The 16,319-nt window shown below is 43.5% G+C and overlaps 1 protein-coding gene across 1 annotated transcript in view; it reads left to right on the top strand.

The window, feature by feature from the left end:
- The window catches only part of LOC117536664 (nucleolar protein dao-5-like), a 36,471-nt gene that overhangs the window by 7,011 nt on the left and 13,141 nt on the right, over positions 1 to 16,319 (top strand). Inside the window, exons 4-7 of the mRNA XM_034201616.1 lie at positions 5,761 to 5,883; positions 5,979 to 6,104; positions 6,190 to 6,312; positions 7,592 to 7,744. Of these exons, the coding sequence (XP_034057507.1) occupies positions 5,761 to 5,883; positions 5,979 to 6,104; positions 6,190 to 6,312; positions 7,592 to 7,744 (525 nt within the window). The remainder of the gene's footprint in view (positions 1 to 5,760; positions 5,884 to 5,978; positions 6,105 to 6,189; positions 6,313 to 7,591; positions 7,745 to 16,319) is intronic.

Raw genomic sequence — 16,319 nt, 5'->3', positions numbered from 1 at the left:
TGTACATGGGTACCATAGAGGTGTAGTGGATCTTGTAGACCAGGCCCATTGCAAGTAGCTGTACTCTGTCGTCTACTCTAAGCCATCCTAGGTTGTCAAAGTGGGCAGAGGTGAGGTGGGTTCTAGATGAAAGGTCAAGCAGTAGTCTGACCAGTTTATTTTGCGATGTTTGAAGTTTTATTTTTAGCGCCTTGGAGGTGCTATGGTACCATGACGTGCAAGCATAGTCATAGTACCCTTGAATGAGTGCTCCTGCCAGAGTTTTCAGGGTGTTTTTGTTTACCAGAGAGGAGATCCGGTATAGGAATCTAGTTCTTTGATTTTTTTTATTACATTGGATGCCATTTTGTCACAGGAGAGGTTTGCCTCAAGAATAGATCCTAGGTATGTAATTTCCTTCTTACTTGTGACAATAATGTCACCCACTGCAACTGAGAAGTCGTCGGATTTGCTGAGATTATGTTTTCGAACCGAAGAGAATGGACTCTGTTTTACCCAGGTGTAATGATAATTTATTATCGGCGAGCCAGGTGCAGATTCTGCCGAGCTCGGAGCTGAGGGTTTTTTCAACCTGCAACCTGTTCCTGTCAGAGACCAGCAGGGCTGAGTCGTCCGCGAACAGGAACAAGTTGCAGTCACATGCTGATGACATGTCATTTACATAAATTAGGAACAGTAACGGACCTAATATGCTTCCTTGTGGAACACCACAGCTCACTGGGATGGGGGGGGACATGGTACCGTTTACCTCCACCATCTGTTCTCTCCCCTCCAGGTAGGATTGCATCCAGCTCACCGATAGTTTATCAAAACCAATTGGTTTTAGCTTGTCAATCAGAATGGGGTGATTGACAGTGTCGAAAGCCTTTTGTAGGTCCAGCATCACCATGCCGCAGTATTTTCCCTCGTCCACCTCTTGTTTGATGTGGTCGCTCAAATAAAGAAGGCATGTGTCAGTGGAGTGGGATGTTCTAAAGCCAGATTGAAATTCATAGATTAGTTTATTTTCCGCGAGGTACTTTTCGACCTGTTCATATACTATTTTTTCCATGACTTTCGAGATGGAGATAAGTCTAGAAACAGGGCGGTAGTTGCCTGGGTCCAATTTACTGCCCTTTTTGTGCAGGGGGGTTACTCTTGCAATTTTGAAGTCTTTGGGTACTTTTCCCTGTTTTATGGAGAGGTTAATTATGTGAGCTATGACTGGTGAGATGGCGGTTGCTGTGTCTCTGAGGAATTTGGAGGGGATATTGTCGTGGCCAGTGGCCTTGTTAGGTTGGAGGGCGCTCAGTTTAATGAGTACCTCTGCTGTTGTTATCCTTGCTAGACTGAAATCATCTTTGCGTTCCCCTAGGTTTTTGTAGTAGGTCATGATGTGATCTACACCAAAAAGCCCTGAGTGGGAGGGTAATTTATTTACAAGAGTTGTGGCTATGTTTGTGAAAAAAATGTTCAAGTACTTGTCCACATCCAGTTTGTCTGTGATGAGCCTGTTATCTGTCTTTATGTTTAAGTTCGAAAATCTCGTTTTGAGTTTTTTACTGCAGCCAAGCTGGTTATTGAGTAATTTCCAAAGTTCACAGGGTTTATTTTAGTTTTCCTCAGTTTTGACATTGATGAAATTCTTTTTGGCAGTTTTGATCATGGAGCTTACGTCATTTCTTAGTCTGTTTCTTTCAATTTTGAGTTCAGTCACGTGGGCCTGGAGTTCACTGCTCGTGCTTTTGGAAAGCATTGACTGACTTTTATGAAACTCAGAGCATTTTTTGTCTCTGGTTTTCATGGCGGTCAGTATGCCGGAGTGCATCCACGGCTCAGCGCGATTTTTTACCCTGGTTGTTCTTAGGGGGGCCAAATCATTGAGTATTGCAGAGAATTTGTTTTTGAAACCAAGCCATGTTTCTTCAACTTGTGTACCACTGAGCTCATCTGACCAGTCCAGGCTCTCCAGTTCTAGGTTAAAGGCCTCGCTAGAGTAGTTTTTGAGGTCTCTAGATATGACTGTTTTGTGACAGCCGGCCCTTTGTTTTAGCTTTTTGCGGGTACAGAATATCATATAATGATCACTTAAACCGCATGCTATAACCCCTTTACTGGAGATCCTGGACTTGTCAGAGGTCAGAATGAGATCAATGGTAGTTTGTGTTGTTTCACATACCCGGGTGGGTTGGGTGATTAGCTGGCTGAAGCCGTGCAGATCACAAATCCTACTGAAGGACTTGAAGACGGACGTGTCTTTACGTTGCATATCCGTGTTCCAGTCTCCAATAATAATTGTCTCTACATCCCCCACATCAGCCAAACACCCATCTAATGTATCATAAAAGTCACTCTGTTCCGGTGGTCTATAGATTGTCCCGACTATTACAGATTTAGCATTGTCAAAAAGAATTTCAACCCACACAGATTCAATATTTTCATGATGCAGGTCAGTACGGTTTTTGAAATTGGTGTCTTTAAGTATGTACATGCAGACACCAACTCCATTCACGTTCCTGTCCCTTCTCACTACAAGATAATCTTCAATTTCAATCTCTGAATCTGTAATGGAATTGTCCAATTTGGTCTCAGGAAAGCATGATATGCTTGCCTTACCGTTCATGAATAGCTGCCTGAGTTCAGCCAGTTTGTGTCTCAGGCTGTTAGTGTTCAGATGAAAAATATGTAGACCATTTTTGTTGCTTAAATGCACAATGTCGTCAGCTTGCAGATATTTGTCTTTGTCCGTTACAGCAACCGGCTTGCGGCCTGCCGTGGTGTTTGGAGAGGTGGGCGCATCCTCACAAGGACCCCTCAGTCTAGAGCAGTGGTTCTCAAACTTTTTCTGTCAGGCCCCCCCTTTGGAGAAAAAAAAGAAGTCGGGCCCCCCCCAACACAAATAGTCAGGCTCAGTGGCGGCGCCAAATATTTATTTTGGGGGTACTGTGGGGTAGCTTGACGTTTCATAGAGGGTGCTCAAACATTTAGGGTTTCCCATTAATGTACCGGGCGCTACAGAGGAATGTTCTACTGCAACAATCCCCACGCATACACACAGTGCACCCGCAACTGTTACAATGAAGGCTCAATAATCAGCTCACGGCATATAGGTGTAAGCAGGGGTAAAGTGCTATTTTTATAGGTGGTGTGTGGACCTCACATAGGGGGGTCCGGGGGCATGCTCCCCCGGGAAGATTTATTTTTAAATATTGAAGTTAAAAGCATCAATCTGGTGCACTTTGAGAGCAAAATGAAGAGATCTACAGTATGGATACATCTCTCAACACAGAACTGTAAACAGATTGACTATTTCTTTATGGATATTTTACAAATCACTCCCCTTTTAAACGTTATACATTTTTTAATGTCATATAGTATTTCATAATTGTTTTTAATTTATTTATATTAATGGTGACCAAAACGTTTGAGACCCACTGAGATAACACTGAGAGAGTCCTTTAGCTCACTGAGTCTCTCAGTCTGACAGGGGAGGACTCTCCTCCACTTTGTTGTTGAAAAAACTCCATATATCTGTTAGCGTAGCTCGCTAGCACCAGAAGATAACAACAACGATCTCCGGTACCGGTGCGCTCTCTCTCTCTCGCTCGTGCACGCACACAAAATGGCTCGTTCCACACACACACAGAGCCGAGCTTTAATGAAATACAGACACCCAGACGTAATAGTACTGTATCATATTATTTTCCAATCAATAATTTTTCAAAATATGATTTTTTTATTTTTTTTATTTAAAATCTTTTAAAAAATAATAATTTAATAACCGTTTTTTCTCCTGGTCTCTCGCGCCCCCCCTGTCATGCCTCTGCTCCCCCCTGGGGGGGCGCGCCCCCCACTTTGAGAACCACTGGTCTAGAGGCAAGAGCTTCGGAGTTAAGAGGCGGCGTCGCTTATGTCTCTCTTACGTCCAGGCGGGGGCAGGGGCAGATTCGTCGTTGAAGTAGATGCTGAAGACCACAAAGAAGTCTTGCATTTCACATGTGATGTTTGTAAAGTTCCAAGTAAAGTCGTGCCTTCCATTTCGTTTCGTAAGAGGATAACCAAAGCGAACAGCGCTTCAATACAATCGGCCATTGTTGTTGTTGTCGATGTGAGGGATATCCGCGCGGTTTGGATTGTATGAAGCAGGCACGTAAACGGTGACGTCATGACACAGCAGCCGCAGCTCTGGGCGGTGTGAACAGAGCGGGAGCAGAAAAGGGAAACCGGAGCTGAACCAGAAAAGCTACCGCTCGGAGCTAGAAAGGGAAAAGCGCTGGTGTGAAAGCCGCATTAGACAGCTATATGCCATACATTTTTGCATACATTCACAGTAAATATGTATTCAGTATGATAGCTGTCTAACAGAAGTTAAATTAATTTCTCACTTATTCTGACAATGTACTTAATCCCAAATAAAAATAACCCAATAATAAGAGTTGTTAAATAATAGTGAAGTCACGTTGTAATGACAATAACTCATCCCTCTCGAGTTTTGTTTTTGTGCTTTGCCAAAAGCCACTGTGTCAAATGTCCTTCTTTTGTTGCCGTACAGAGTTGTCCAATATGGCGGACCATCTCGCACATGCGCACTGTAGATCGGGTAGTGACAGTGACAACGACACGGAAGAAAACAAAAACCCCTGAAAATATTAAATTAATGAGGACTGTAGAAACTGGATTTTAAAGCGTGTTTGGTGACACTCTGTGGCACAGGGACTGTCGTTTAAGTATCGCGGACCAGCACACGTAACTGCCGGTGACAACAATCACAACAAACATTTAGCTAACTCAGAGGCTAACAGCTGCAGTGCAGTTCAAGCAGATTGGCGCGTTTCGGATCCAGAGTATTGATTAACTCGTACTGAGCAACACCATGGACTGCAACACGGCGGACGTTCCGAGTCAAGTGGCTCAAGACCCTCCAGGTTGTTAGCCTTACTATTTGTTTGTTTTGTTTATTTAACGCTAATTCATATCCAAACGATGTATTGGACTGCGTTGCAGCTAAAAGCTAAAATTAGCTTACAGTATTGAAGTAAAACACTACCACAACTGCTTTTACTACTGTGTATTTTAACAGTGAAGATGGTAGAGTTTCAAACTGACCAATACAATGACATTATTTACCAGGATAGTATTTAAGAGAGTTTGATAGGATTAACAGTGTTGAAAGTAGTTAAAACGGTCTACCGTAGATGGGTAAAATGTTATAGTAACGTTACTTTTATCTCTCAATTATTTTAAACTGTTGTATCTACTATTACTTAAAAATAAACTCTGTAACTACAGGCGACAAACAATCATCCTTATGCTGTAACTTTAATATAGAAAAAAAGGAAATGTGAGCAATGTGTTAGTAGATTAATTTGTATGCACTATAGTGGTCTATACTAGTGGTACTACTGGTAAAAAGCTGTGGCGGGGAGTTGTTTAAGCACTGTACCTCAGTTAAATGTTATGGTACTTTTGATTTCAGAACTTGTCCCCAAAGTGTTTTTAACTGTTCTAATACAACTTTTACTTATGTGTCGAAGAAATCCACATTTGTATTACTCAATTGTGGACATGCCTTCTTTTTAGTCTCTAAGTATCTGTTAAAGAGTGTTAAACTTTAAATACATTTCTGAGTCAAATGTTTAGTCACTTCCAATATCTGGAAAATACTTTCTTAAATCAGATAATGCATTTGGTAGAAATGTTTTGTTAAACTTTTATGATAATTTTAATAGACCAAATTTGAAATGTTATTATTGTTATTCATCTCATTGTGTCTCTGATCAGGGAACACCTGCTCTGAAGATGACGTTCCTCTCTCAAAGCTCCAGGCCAAGCCAGACATTGAGGAGAAGCAGTCACATGAAAACACACACAGCTCGAGCATTAAGTCAAAACAGGACACACGTGGTGAGTTCAAAACAATAAAACAGACTGCCAACAATTTGTGATGGTTAAAAGCTAAGGTAATACACGTTGTATGTTAATGTCTTCCCCTGTTTTAGCTTCTGATGACCCCTCCGATGATGAACCCTTGATCAAAAATAAAAAAGTCTCTGCTCCAGCTGAGGAAGTGGAGGAAAAAGACAACACATCACTCAAATCACATGGCACAAGTGACAAGAAAGCAGGTTGTTACATAATCATGTCACTTACAACATTTCAGCTATCTATAAAGTATGGCTTTAAATCTTTTGATATATCTAAACGTTTCAGATAAGAATACAGATGATGACTCGGATGATGAGCCTCTCATAGGAAAGGCCAAAAAGCCCTCAAAAGCTGCAAAGAAGCCTTCCTCGGTCTCTCCAAAGAAATCAGTTGATTTGAAGAAGAAAGGTAACATACACTCACCAGCCACTTTATTAGGTACACCTTGCTAGTACCAGGTTGGACCCCCTTTTGCCTTCAGCTTCACCTTAATTCTTTGTGGCATAGACTCAACAAGGTGCTGGAAACATTCCTCAGAGATTTTGGTCCATATTGACATGATGGCAATCGCGCAGTTGCTGCTGATTGGTCGGCTGCACATCCATGATGCAAATCTCTCGTTCCACCAAATCCCAAAGGTGCTCTATTGGATTGAGATCTGCTGACTGTGGAGGCCATTTTAGTGGCAGTAAACTCATTGTCATGTTCAAGAAACCAGTTGGAGATGATTTGAGCTTTGTGACATGGCACGTTATCCTGCTGGAAGATGGTTACACTGTGGTCATAAAGGGATGGACATGGTCAGCAAAAATACTCAGGCAGACTGTGGCGTTTTAACCATGCCCAATGGGCCCAAAGTATGCCAAGAAGATATCCTCCACACCATTACACCTTCACCACCAGCCTGAACCGTTGATAGACGCCAGGATGGATCCATACTTTCATGTTGTTTACACCAAACTGACCCTGTGGTCCAAATATTGCAGTAGAAATCGAGACTCATCAGACCAGGCAACATTTTTCCAATCTTCTATTGTCCAATTTTGTTCAGCCTGTGCAAATTGTAGCCTTAGTTTCCTGTCCGTAGCTGACAGGAGTGGCAACCTGTGTGGTCTTCTGCTGCTGTAGCCCCTCTGCTTCAAGGTTCCACATGTTGTGCGTTCAGAGATGGTCCTCTGCATACCTTGGTTGTAACGAGTGGTTCTTTTAGTTACTGTTGCCTTTCTATCATCTTGGACCAGTCTGGCCATTCTCCTCTGACCTCTGGCATCAACAAGGCATTTTTGCCCAGAGAACTGCCGCTCACTGGATATTTTCCCTTTTCGGACCATTCTCTGTAAACCCTTGAGATGGTTGTGTGTGATAATCCCAGTAGATCAGCAGTTTCTGAAATACTCAGACCAGCCGTCTGGCACAACACCCATGCCATGTTCAAAGTCACTTAAATCACCTTTCTTCCCCTTTCTCATGCTCTGTTTGAACTTCACCAGGTCGTCTTGACCATGTCTATATAATGCATTGAGTTGCTGCCATGTGATTGGCTGATTAGATATTTGTATTAACAAGCAGTTGAACAGATGAACCTAATAAAGTGGCCAGTCAGTGTGTGTGCTCTACATTGACATGTAACAGAAAGGTGCTGTTCTCTGTAGCAGACACGTAATTGTAACTATCATTATTTACACAGAATCCCTGGATAACGATGATCATGATTCGGATTATGAGCCTCTAAGTAAAGCTGGCAAGAAACATTACCCCAAACGTGAGAGAAAGTCACCATCTGGGACTCCTAGAAAAGCGGCCTCAGTCAGATCACAAAGGAACGCAGCAAGGAAAAAGGGTAGGAGTTCAAACTTCTAGTATTTAGAAACTTTACTACTCTATATCTCAATACTTTTTCCCCCTTTACAAACATATTTTTAAGTATAATACAAACAGGTTAAACTTGACTTGTGCATTGATCAGTAGTCGTCTATAAGCAACATATTTACATGTGCTATGCTAACTAAACTCAAGTACTTTCACTACATTATCAAACTATGTGTGCATTTAGTAACTGATGAACACAGAGGCTATCTCAAAGAATGCGTGTAGCAATTAACTCAGTAGTTACTACAGTAACAAAGTAGATTACTAAAATAGAATACATTTGCACTGTGAAACAAAACTTTAAGTCTCAATATGGCATAACTGTGTGAACTAACAGTTTAGAGTCATTGTTCTCAGAGTGGTATGCTTATGCATACATGACAAAGCTTCAGTCTCTGTATTTGGGATTAGGCTTGGTAGCACGGCCTGAGCGTGTCCTGTAGACACTCTCAGTGTCTGACAGCAGTTTAGCTGTGGGAACATCAGCCCCCATGTGTTCACTGTTCAGTGATTCCTGTGTGTGAAGCTGACCGTTGAGCGGCTCAGACCAAGCAAGGAGGCAGAGGCAGAACGTCCAAAAATATAACCCGACGTGGGCATTTATTAAAATCTTGAGCACAGGACACAGCCTCAATCTTGCTGTTCCTGTGCACACAGCCACCAGCCTCAAGGATCTTACACACTCTACCAGTCTCCCAACAGACAGGGAAACAGAGCCTAAATACACACACTAATTAGCACAACAAGACACAGGTGAGGGGGGGAGGAGACAACACAGGACCCCAGGTGCACACAATTACCCGGACTGAAGCAGTCAGTCCATAGTGACGAAGTCACATTTCCTTCCCCCTCTCCCCAGGAAGCACAGTGTCTTTTGCAACCTCCTTTTCGCTCCAATCCTTGGGTTTCTCCTCGGCTGGGACCCGTTTCTCTTCGTCACGACGGCGTTCCCGCTCCTCGATCTCCTGTTGACGAGCGCGCTGCTTTCGTTCCTGCTCCTCGAGTTTGCGCAGACGCTCCTGGTACTCCCGGTCCTCCTCCTCTCGCTGCTCATGTTCAATGCGTTCAGCCCCCTCAAAGTAGTCAATCTTTTTCTCCTGGTTCTTCAGGCGCTCCTGGAGTTCCCTCTTCTCCTTCTCCAGCTGCTCCACCTGCTTGTCTCTCATCTCCTGCTGCCTCAACAGCCGTGGCCCCCTGGTCCGTTCCAGGCATAGCCACCCCCAGCCGCGGTTCCTCTCTTTGGTCCCTCTTCTTTCCTCTCATAATTTTCACTTCCTTACTTGGTCAAATCCCACTTCTGACACCAATTGTGAAGCTGACCGTTGAGCGACCCAGACCAAGCAAGGAGGCAGAGGCAGAACGTCCAAAAATATAACCCGACGTGGGCATTTATTAAAATCTTGAGCACAGGACACAGCCTCAATCTTGCTGTTCCTGTGCACACAGCCACCAGCCTCAAGGATCTCACACACCCTACCAGTCTCCCAACAGACAGGGAAACGGAGCCTAAATACACACACTAATTAGCACAACAAGACACAGGTGAGGGGGGGAGGAGACAACACAGGACCCCAGGTGCACACAATTACCCGGACTGAAGCAGTCAGTCCATAGTGACGAAGTCACCTTCGTCACAGCGTGTTACAATCTGTAAACTCAAGTGCTGTGTCCTGATGATCAGTGTCACTTGTGGAGGTGTGTGACGGGACAGGCTCAGCTACAGGCAGAATGTGCTTACGATTCCTTCTGTACAGCTTCCCGTCTGAGTGGACAACGTATGACCGGGGTTCCTTGCAAATCTGTTGAATAATTCCAGTCCTGTTGTAACCTTGTGGGGTCTGCATCCTAACAACCTGACCTTCCATCAAAGGTTGTAGTGGTCGGCTTGACTTATCATAGCACTGTTTTTGATACAGCCTCTTGTTTAGAAGCTGGGCTTTTACCTCTTGTGGATGACGCATGTCTGGCTCAAGCAGCTTCACCGAGACTGGGAGTATTGTACGTGTTTGTCTCGACATCAGTCTCTGTGCAGGAGATCCTAATTTTGTGTCACGTGGTACATTCCTGATGTTTAATAGGTTAAGAAAAACATCAGTTCCATCTCTATGAGATTTCTCCATGAGCTGCTTAGCACTGCGCACAGCCCGTTCAGCTAGCCCGTTGGACTGGGGATACTCAGGGCTGCTGGTAATATGAGTGAAGTCCCACTGTGAAGCAAAGTCTTTAAAGCGCTGGCTAGTAAACTGCCTCCCATTGTCTGACATGAGGGTGTGAGGTGTTCCATGAACTGAGAAATGTATTTTCAGCTTTGCAATGACTGTTGCTGCAGTGATATCACGAAGCACGTCTATCTCATACCAGCCTGAATATGAGTCCACTAGCACTAAGTATTGCTGATTGTGCCACTCAAAGATGTCAGTTGCTACAGTTGACCACGGCAGGTCTGGAACTGGATGCAGATTGAGTGGTTCTTTCTGCTGGTGTGGTTTTGTGCTGTTACACACTGAGCATGACTGTATTTCTGTGTGAATGTTGTCTGTCATAGTTGGCCAGAAAACAATGCCACGTGCTCTCCGCTTTGTAGCTTCTTCACCAGGATGTCCTCTGTGCATGATGCTGATGTATTCTTTCTGTAGTGATAGAGGAATAACTGCTTTGTGATCCTTCATTATTACTCAATTTTCAACAATCAGTTCGTCTCTGAAACGAAAATATGGCATGTGGAAGATTATGCTGTTTGGGCGACCACCCGTGTCTGATAGTGGTGCTGAGTGTTTGCAGAGTCATGTCTTCAGCGGTGTGCCTCTCTAACTCTTCTAAGCGAGAAGAAGATATGTAGTTAACAGTCATTAGGTCGAAGTTGTCCTTTTCTTCAGCTTGCTGAACTGTGGAGCTGCGGGGAGCTCGTGACAAAGTGTCAGCCAGGAACATTTGCTTTCCGCATTTGTACACAAGAGTGATGTCATACTTTTGTAGTCGTAGCATCATTCTTTGTAGTCTTGCAGGTGCTGTGTGTATGGGCTTTTTTAGTATGGTGAAGAGGGGCTGGTGGTCTGTTTCAATAGTGACATGCAAAGACCACTGCCAACAACTCCTTTTCGATTTGAGCATATCTGGTTTCTGTTTCAGTTGGCGTACGCGAAACATACGCTACAGGTTTTCCTTCCTGCAAACACGCTGCACCGAGTCCGTACTGTGAAGCGTCACAGGTAAGTGTCACTGGCTTGTCAACATCATAGTATAGCAACACCGGTGGGCAAGACATGCGTTTCTTTAAATCTTCAAAAGCTTTCTGCTGCTGTTCATGCCATGTCCATTCTGTGTCTTTATGTGTGAGCTGCCATAGTGGAGCTGACAGCTGGCTGAAGTTTGGTATGAACTTTCCAAGGTAGTTGACCATCCCCAGAAATATTTGTAAGGCTGGGACGTCTGCTGGCACTGGCATCTCACTAATAGCACTTGTTTTGGAAGGATCTGCTTTGAGTCCCTCACTGGTGAAAACATGGCTTAGCCTGAACTTGCACTTGAGGGGGTTAAACCTTAAATTAACCTCCCTGACCCTGTTAAGCACTTTTCTCAGGTTGGCGTCGTGCTCTGCAACATCTTTACCTGCAATAATGATATCATCAACGATGATTTCACAGGGGTATCCAGCGAAAATCTGTTCCACGGGGCGCTGGAACACCTCGCTGGCAGAATTGATTCCGCTGTGGCATTCTTAGAAATCTGTAACGACCACAAGGGGAGCTGAAAGTGGTTAACATGGAAGACTTATGGTCGAGTGGATTAATGCATATCCTGATTTCTTGTTTGTCCTTTTTGCTAGTGGCTACCATAGAGGACACCCAATCAGTGGGCTCTGAGACAGGAATGATGACGCCCAGTTCCTGCATCTTGTCGAGTTCAGCTTTGACTCTGTCTTTCATAGCCACAGGTATGCGATGTGCAGGACGAACGACTGGTTTTACATCTGGGTCGAGGGTCATGGAGTACGTCACAGGTAGATTTCCAAGCTCATCAGAGAAGAGATCGCTGTATTCTGTTTGGATCTCAACTGAAAAATCATCTTCAGTGGGGCTTAATTGATGAACTGCTTCACTGAATGAAACTAGTCCCATCCGTCTGCACGTTCGTAGCCCAAGCAGTGGCAGGACATCCTCTTCTACAATGTAGAATGGCAGTGTGTGGACTTTTCCCATTAGGTGGCACTGCAGTCGGACTACACCCGCAGTTTTGATTTTGCTTCCACCATATGCAACAAGATTAGTGGATTTAAAACACGTCTGTATTTGTTAATCTCCTTTTATCACATTGAATGACATTTTTGACAGAACATTGTACTTCGCACCAGTGTCTACTTTCATCTCAACTACATTGTCATTGATGTGCACAGTGAAAAAGCCTCATCATTTTTTTCTATCTGTGCATCAGTTGCATCAACACTTACTTGCAGTGTTACGCCATCAACATAGAATGTTTCATCTGTAGTTGTATCAGCTTGATCAGGTTCTAGTTGATGAACTATCCTCCTGGGCCCTTGCTTGTTATATGTTTGTTGTATGGACTTGCAACACTTCTTGAAATGATTCCACTTTTTGCAGGTATGACACTGTTGACCATTAGCTGGACAGTTGTCCCTCTTTTTTGCATGACTACCTCCACAGTTGTAGCAGTTGGAAATACAGCTAACTCCATTTGCCTGAGGTTTCCTTTTGTTGTCGTATTTTCGTATTCCTCTCTGGTAAGTCTGAACTGAATCCACATTTGTGGCAGAGTGCTGTGGCATAGCTAGCGTTTTATTGTGCTCTTCAGTCATCTCATGGATCTGACATATGTTAATAGCCTTGATTAGGGTTAAATCACAGTCTCTCAGGAGCACTTTCCTTAAGTTGTCATTACTGATACCACAGACCAGTCTATCTCTGATTAGTTCTTCATAGAGATTTCCAAATTTGCAGCTCTTTGCCTTGATCCTTAAAGCACTGACATACGATTCAATTGACTCACCAACTTTTTGATTCCTTGTATTGAACTTGTGTCTTTCCATAGTGACATTTGTTTGAGGGTTGCACATCTCCCTACATTTTCTTTTCAGACACTCCGGGTCTTCTTTAGACTCTGCATGAGTGATGATTGATTGATTGATTGAAACGTTTATTAACAGCTTGTATATTGGGTACAGTACAGTACAGCTCAAAACATACAATTGTTAAGGGGATGCAGACCAGAGAAAGACTTTCGTCTTGTTTACATCAGGGTCCCCCATTTCCAATTCATCATATCATTTAAGACATATAAGACATTTGACATACAGATGGCTTATTTACAATTTACATACAGGTGGTTTTTTACATACAGATTGCTTATTTACAATTTTCATTTTAGATTTCGTTCTAATACATCCTAACCGGACATTTAAGACATACCAAGTCTACAGATATACAGTTAGTAACAGAGTCTAAAATGCGAGTATATACATAGATGGGGGGGGGGAAGCTGTCCATTGAACGACAGGTTGAGATTTGTACCATTACCGGGGCCAGTTTTGCAATGCTCTCCCCCGAAGGTGCTCTTAAGAGAGGTTTTGAAGGTAGGCCTAAGTATAGTTTTACTTTCCTTTACAGTTGTGGGAAGAGCGTTCCACCTTGATGTGGCATAATTGCGAAACGTGTATTCCCCCTTTTTTGTGCCAAATCTGGGTTTCACATGATTTGTGGAGCTCCCTCTGGTGTTATGATCATGGTATTCCTTGACCTTTGGGAAGAATTTTGACATGTACATGGGTACCATAGAGGTGTAGTGGATCTTGTAGACCAGGCCCATTGCAAGTAGCTGTACTCTGTCGTCTACTCTAAGCCATCCTAGGTTGTCAAAGTGGGCAGAGGTGAGGTGGGTTCTAGATGAAAGGTCAAGCAGTAGTCTGACCAGTTTATTTTGCGATGTTTGAAGTTTTATTTTTAGCGCCTTGGAGGTGCTATGGTACCATGACGTGCAAGCATAGTCATAGTACCCTTGAATGAGTGCTCCTGCCAGAGTTTTCAGGGTGTTTTTGTTTACCAGAGAGGAGATCCGGTATAGGAATCTAGTTCTTTGATTTTTTTTATTACATTGGATGCCATTTTGTCACAGGAGAGGTTTGCCTCAAGAATAGATCCTAGGTATGTAATTTCCTTCTTACTTGTGACAATAATGTCGCCCACTGCAACTGAGAAGTCGTCGGATTTGCTGAGATTATGTTTTTGAACCGAAGAGAATGGACTCTGTTTTACCCAGGTGTAATGATAATTTATTATCGGCGAGCCAGGTGCAGATTCTGCCGAGCTCGGAGCTGAGGGTTTTTTCAACCTGCAATCTGCTCCTGTCAGAGACCAGCAGGGCTGAGTCGTCCGCGAACAGGAACAAGTTGCAGTCACATGCTGATGACATGTCATTTACATAAATTAGGAACAGTAACGGACCTAATATGCTTCCTTGTGGAACACCACAGCTCACTGAGAGGGGGGGGGGACAGAGTACCGTTTACCTCCACCATCTGTTCTCTCCCCTCCAGGTAGGATTGCATGATCCAGCTCACCGATAGTTTATCAAAACCAATTGCTTTTAGCTTGTCAATCAGAATGGGGTGATTGACAGTGTCGAAAGCCTTTTGTAGGTCCAGCATCACCATGCCGCAGTATTTTCCCTCGTCCACCTCTTGTTTGATGTGGTCGCTCAAATAAAGAAGGCATGTGTCAGTGGAGTGGGATGTTTTAAAGCCAGATTGAAATTCATAGATTAGTTTATTTTCCACGAGGTACTTTTTCGACCTGTTCATATACAATTTTTTCCATGACTTTCGAGATGGAGGTAAGTATAGAAACAGGGCAGTAGTTGCCTGGGTCTAATTTGCTTCCCTTTTTGTGCAGGGGGGTTACTCTTGCCATTTTGAAGTCATTAGCCGCATTCACACCGCAGGACTTTCCCTGGTACTTTGGTTCTTTAGTTCTGTTAGTACCAATAATGTCACGTTCACACCGCCGGGACTACTCAGTGCCGGGAACTCTTTTGGCCATTTTCAATCCCTGCTAGAGAGGTGGTACGAACCTGGTGATAAAAGAGTGCCAATTTCTATTCTATTTCTATTGGCTGGGCGAATTGCAAACCACGCCCCGTTAGACTCTGAATTTTTTTTTTTAGGCAGCCATTTTTTTCCTCGCTACAAAACCACATCCACACCTGAGCGATCGTTTTTTTGTACTTTAAAGCAGTTATGACCACACGTACTACAACATCGGAGCGTGGAATAATGAGGAAGTGTCGGCGCTTCTGGCAATTTACTCTGAGGACGGGATGCAGCAGCTTCTACAGAAAGCAGTTCCCAACTCCAAATGTTTTGAACGATGTTCGCAAAAGCTACTTGAGCTGGGAATCGTGCACAGTGCACACGGATGCCGGGTAAAAATAAAGTAACTCAGGCAGGACTATAAAAAAATTAAAGACCACAATAATAAGAGTGGTAACGATTTTCTATTGTTATTATTGTGTCCCACCCCAAATTTGCAGAATAGAAGAATGTGAGAGCAGACAGGTGTCGGTGGTTGAATTTATCTACAATGTTGCAACCTTGTGCAGCAATGGCAGGGGCAGAAACACAAGTCTTACACACATAAACACAAGTAATTTATCATGTCATTTGTTTTAGATAAATAAGGGAAAAACACCAAACAAGGGTTAATGTCCTTTTCCAAAATCAGCCTGAGGGGGTAATATATAATAAATACATAAAGATAAAGTCCATTGTTATATTGGGGTATTTTATTTGTAAATTACCCTTATTACCCTTATGAACTCCATCATGTCTGAGATCGGAAAGTAAACAAACGCCTCATACAGCGGGTGGGCTTTATACCCCCTCCCCCGTGTAGTTCTTCTTCTCTCGTTTTTTTTTGTACTCGCCGTGAAGTGGTTTTGCGGCCTGCCAGTAAACCCAGAGAAGAAGAAGACGAAGTGACGTCAGCGTAATCTTGCCTCAGGGAAAGTACTGCAGTGTGAATGCGATTGGCACTAGCTCCCTGGCGGATTCAGTGCCGTGGTACTTTAGTGCGGGCACTAAAGTACGGCAAGTCCTGCGGTGTGAAAGCGGCTTTTGGGTACTTTGCCCTGTTTTATGGAGAGGTTAATTATGTGAGCTATGACTGGTGAGATGGCGGTTGCTGTGTCTCTGAGGAATTTGGAGGGGATATTGTCGTGGCCAGTGGCCTTGTTAGGTTGGAGGGCGCTCAGTTTAATGAGTACCTCTGCTGTTGTTATCCTTGCTAGACTAAAATCATCTTTGCGTACCCCTAGGTTTTTGTAGTAGGTCATGATGTGATCTACTCCAAAAAGCCCTGAGTGGGAGAGTAATTTATTTACAAGAGTTGTGGCTATGTTTGTGAAAAAAATGTTCAAGTACTTGTCCACATCCAGTTTGTCTGTGATGAGCCTGTTATCTGTCTTTATGTTTAAGTTCGAAAATCTCGTTTTGAGTTTTTTACTGCAGCCAAGCTGGTTATTGAGTAATTTCCAAA

This window comes from Gymnodraco acuticeps, unplaced genomic scaffold (assembly GCF_902827175.1).
Source record: "Gymnodraco acuticeps unplaced genomic scaffold, fGymAcu1.1, whole genome shotgun sequence".
NCBI classification, from domain to species: Eukaryota; Metazoa; Chordata; class Actinopteri; order Perciformes; family Bathydraconidae; genus Gymnodraco; species Gymnodraco acuticeps.
The sequence above is the reverse complement of the archived record's forward strand: the minus strand, read 5'-3'. Positions and strand labels throughout refer to the sequence as shown.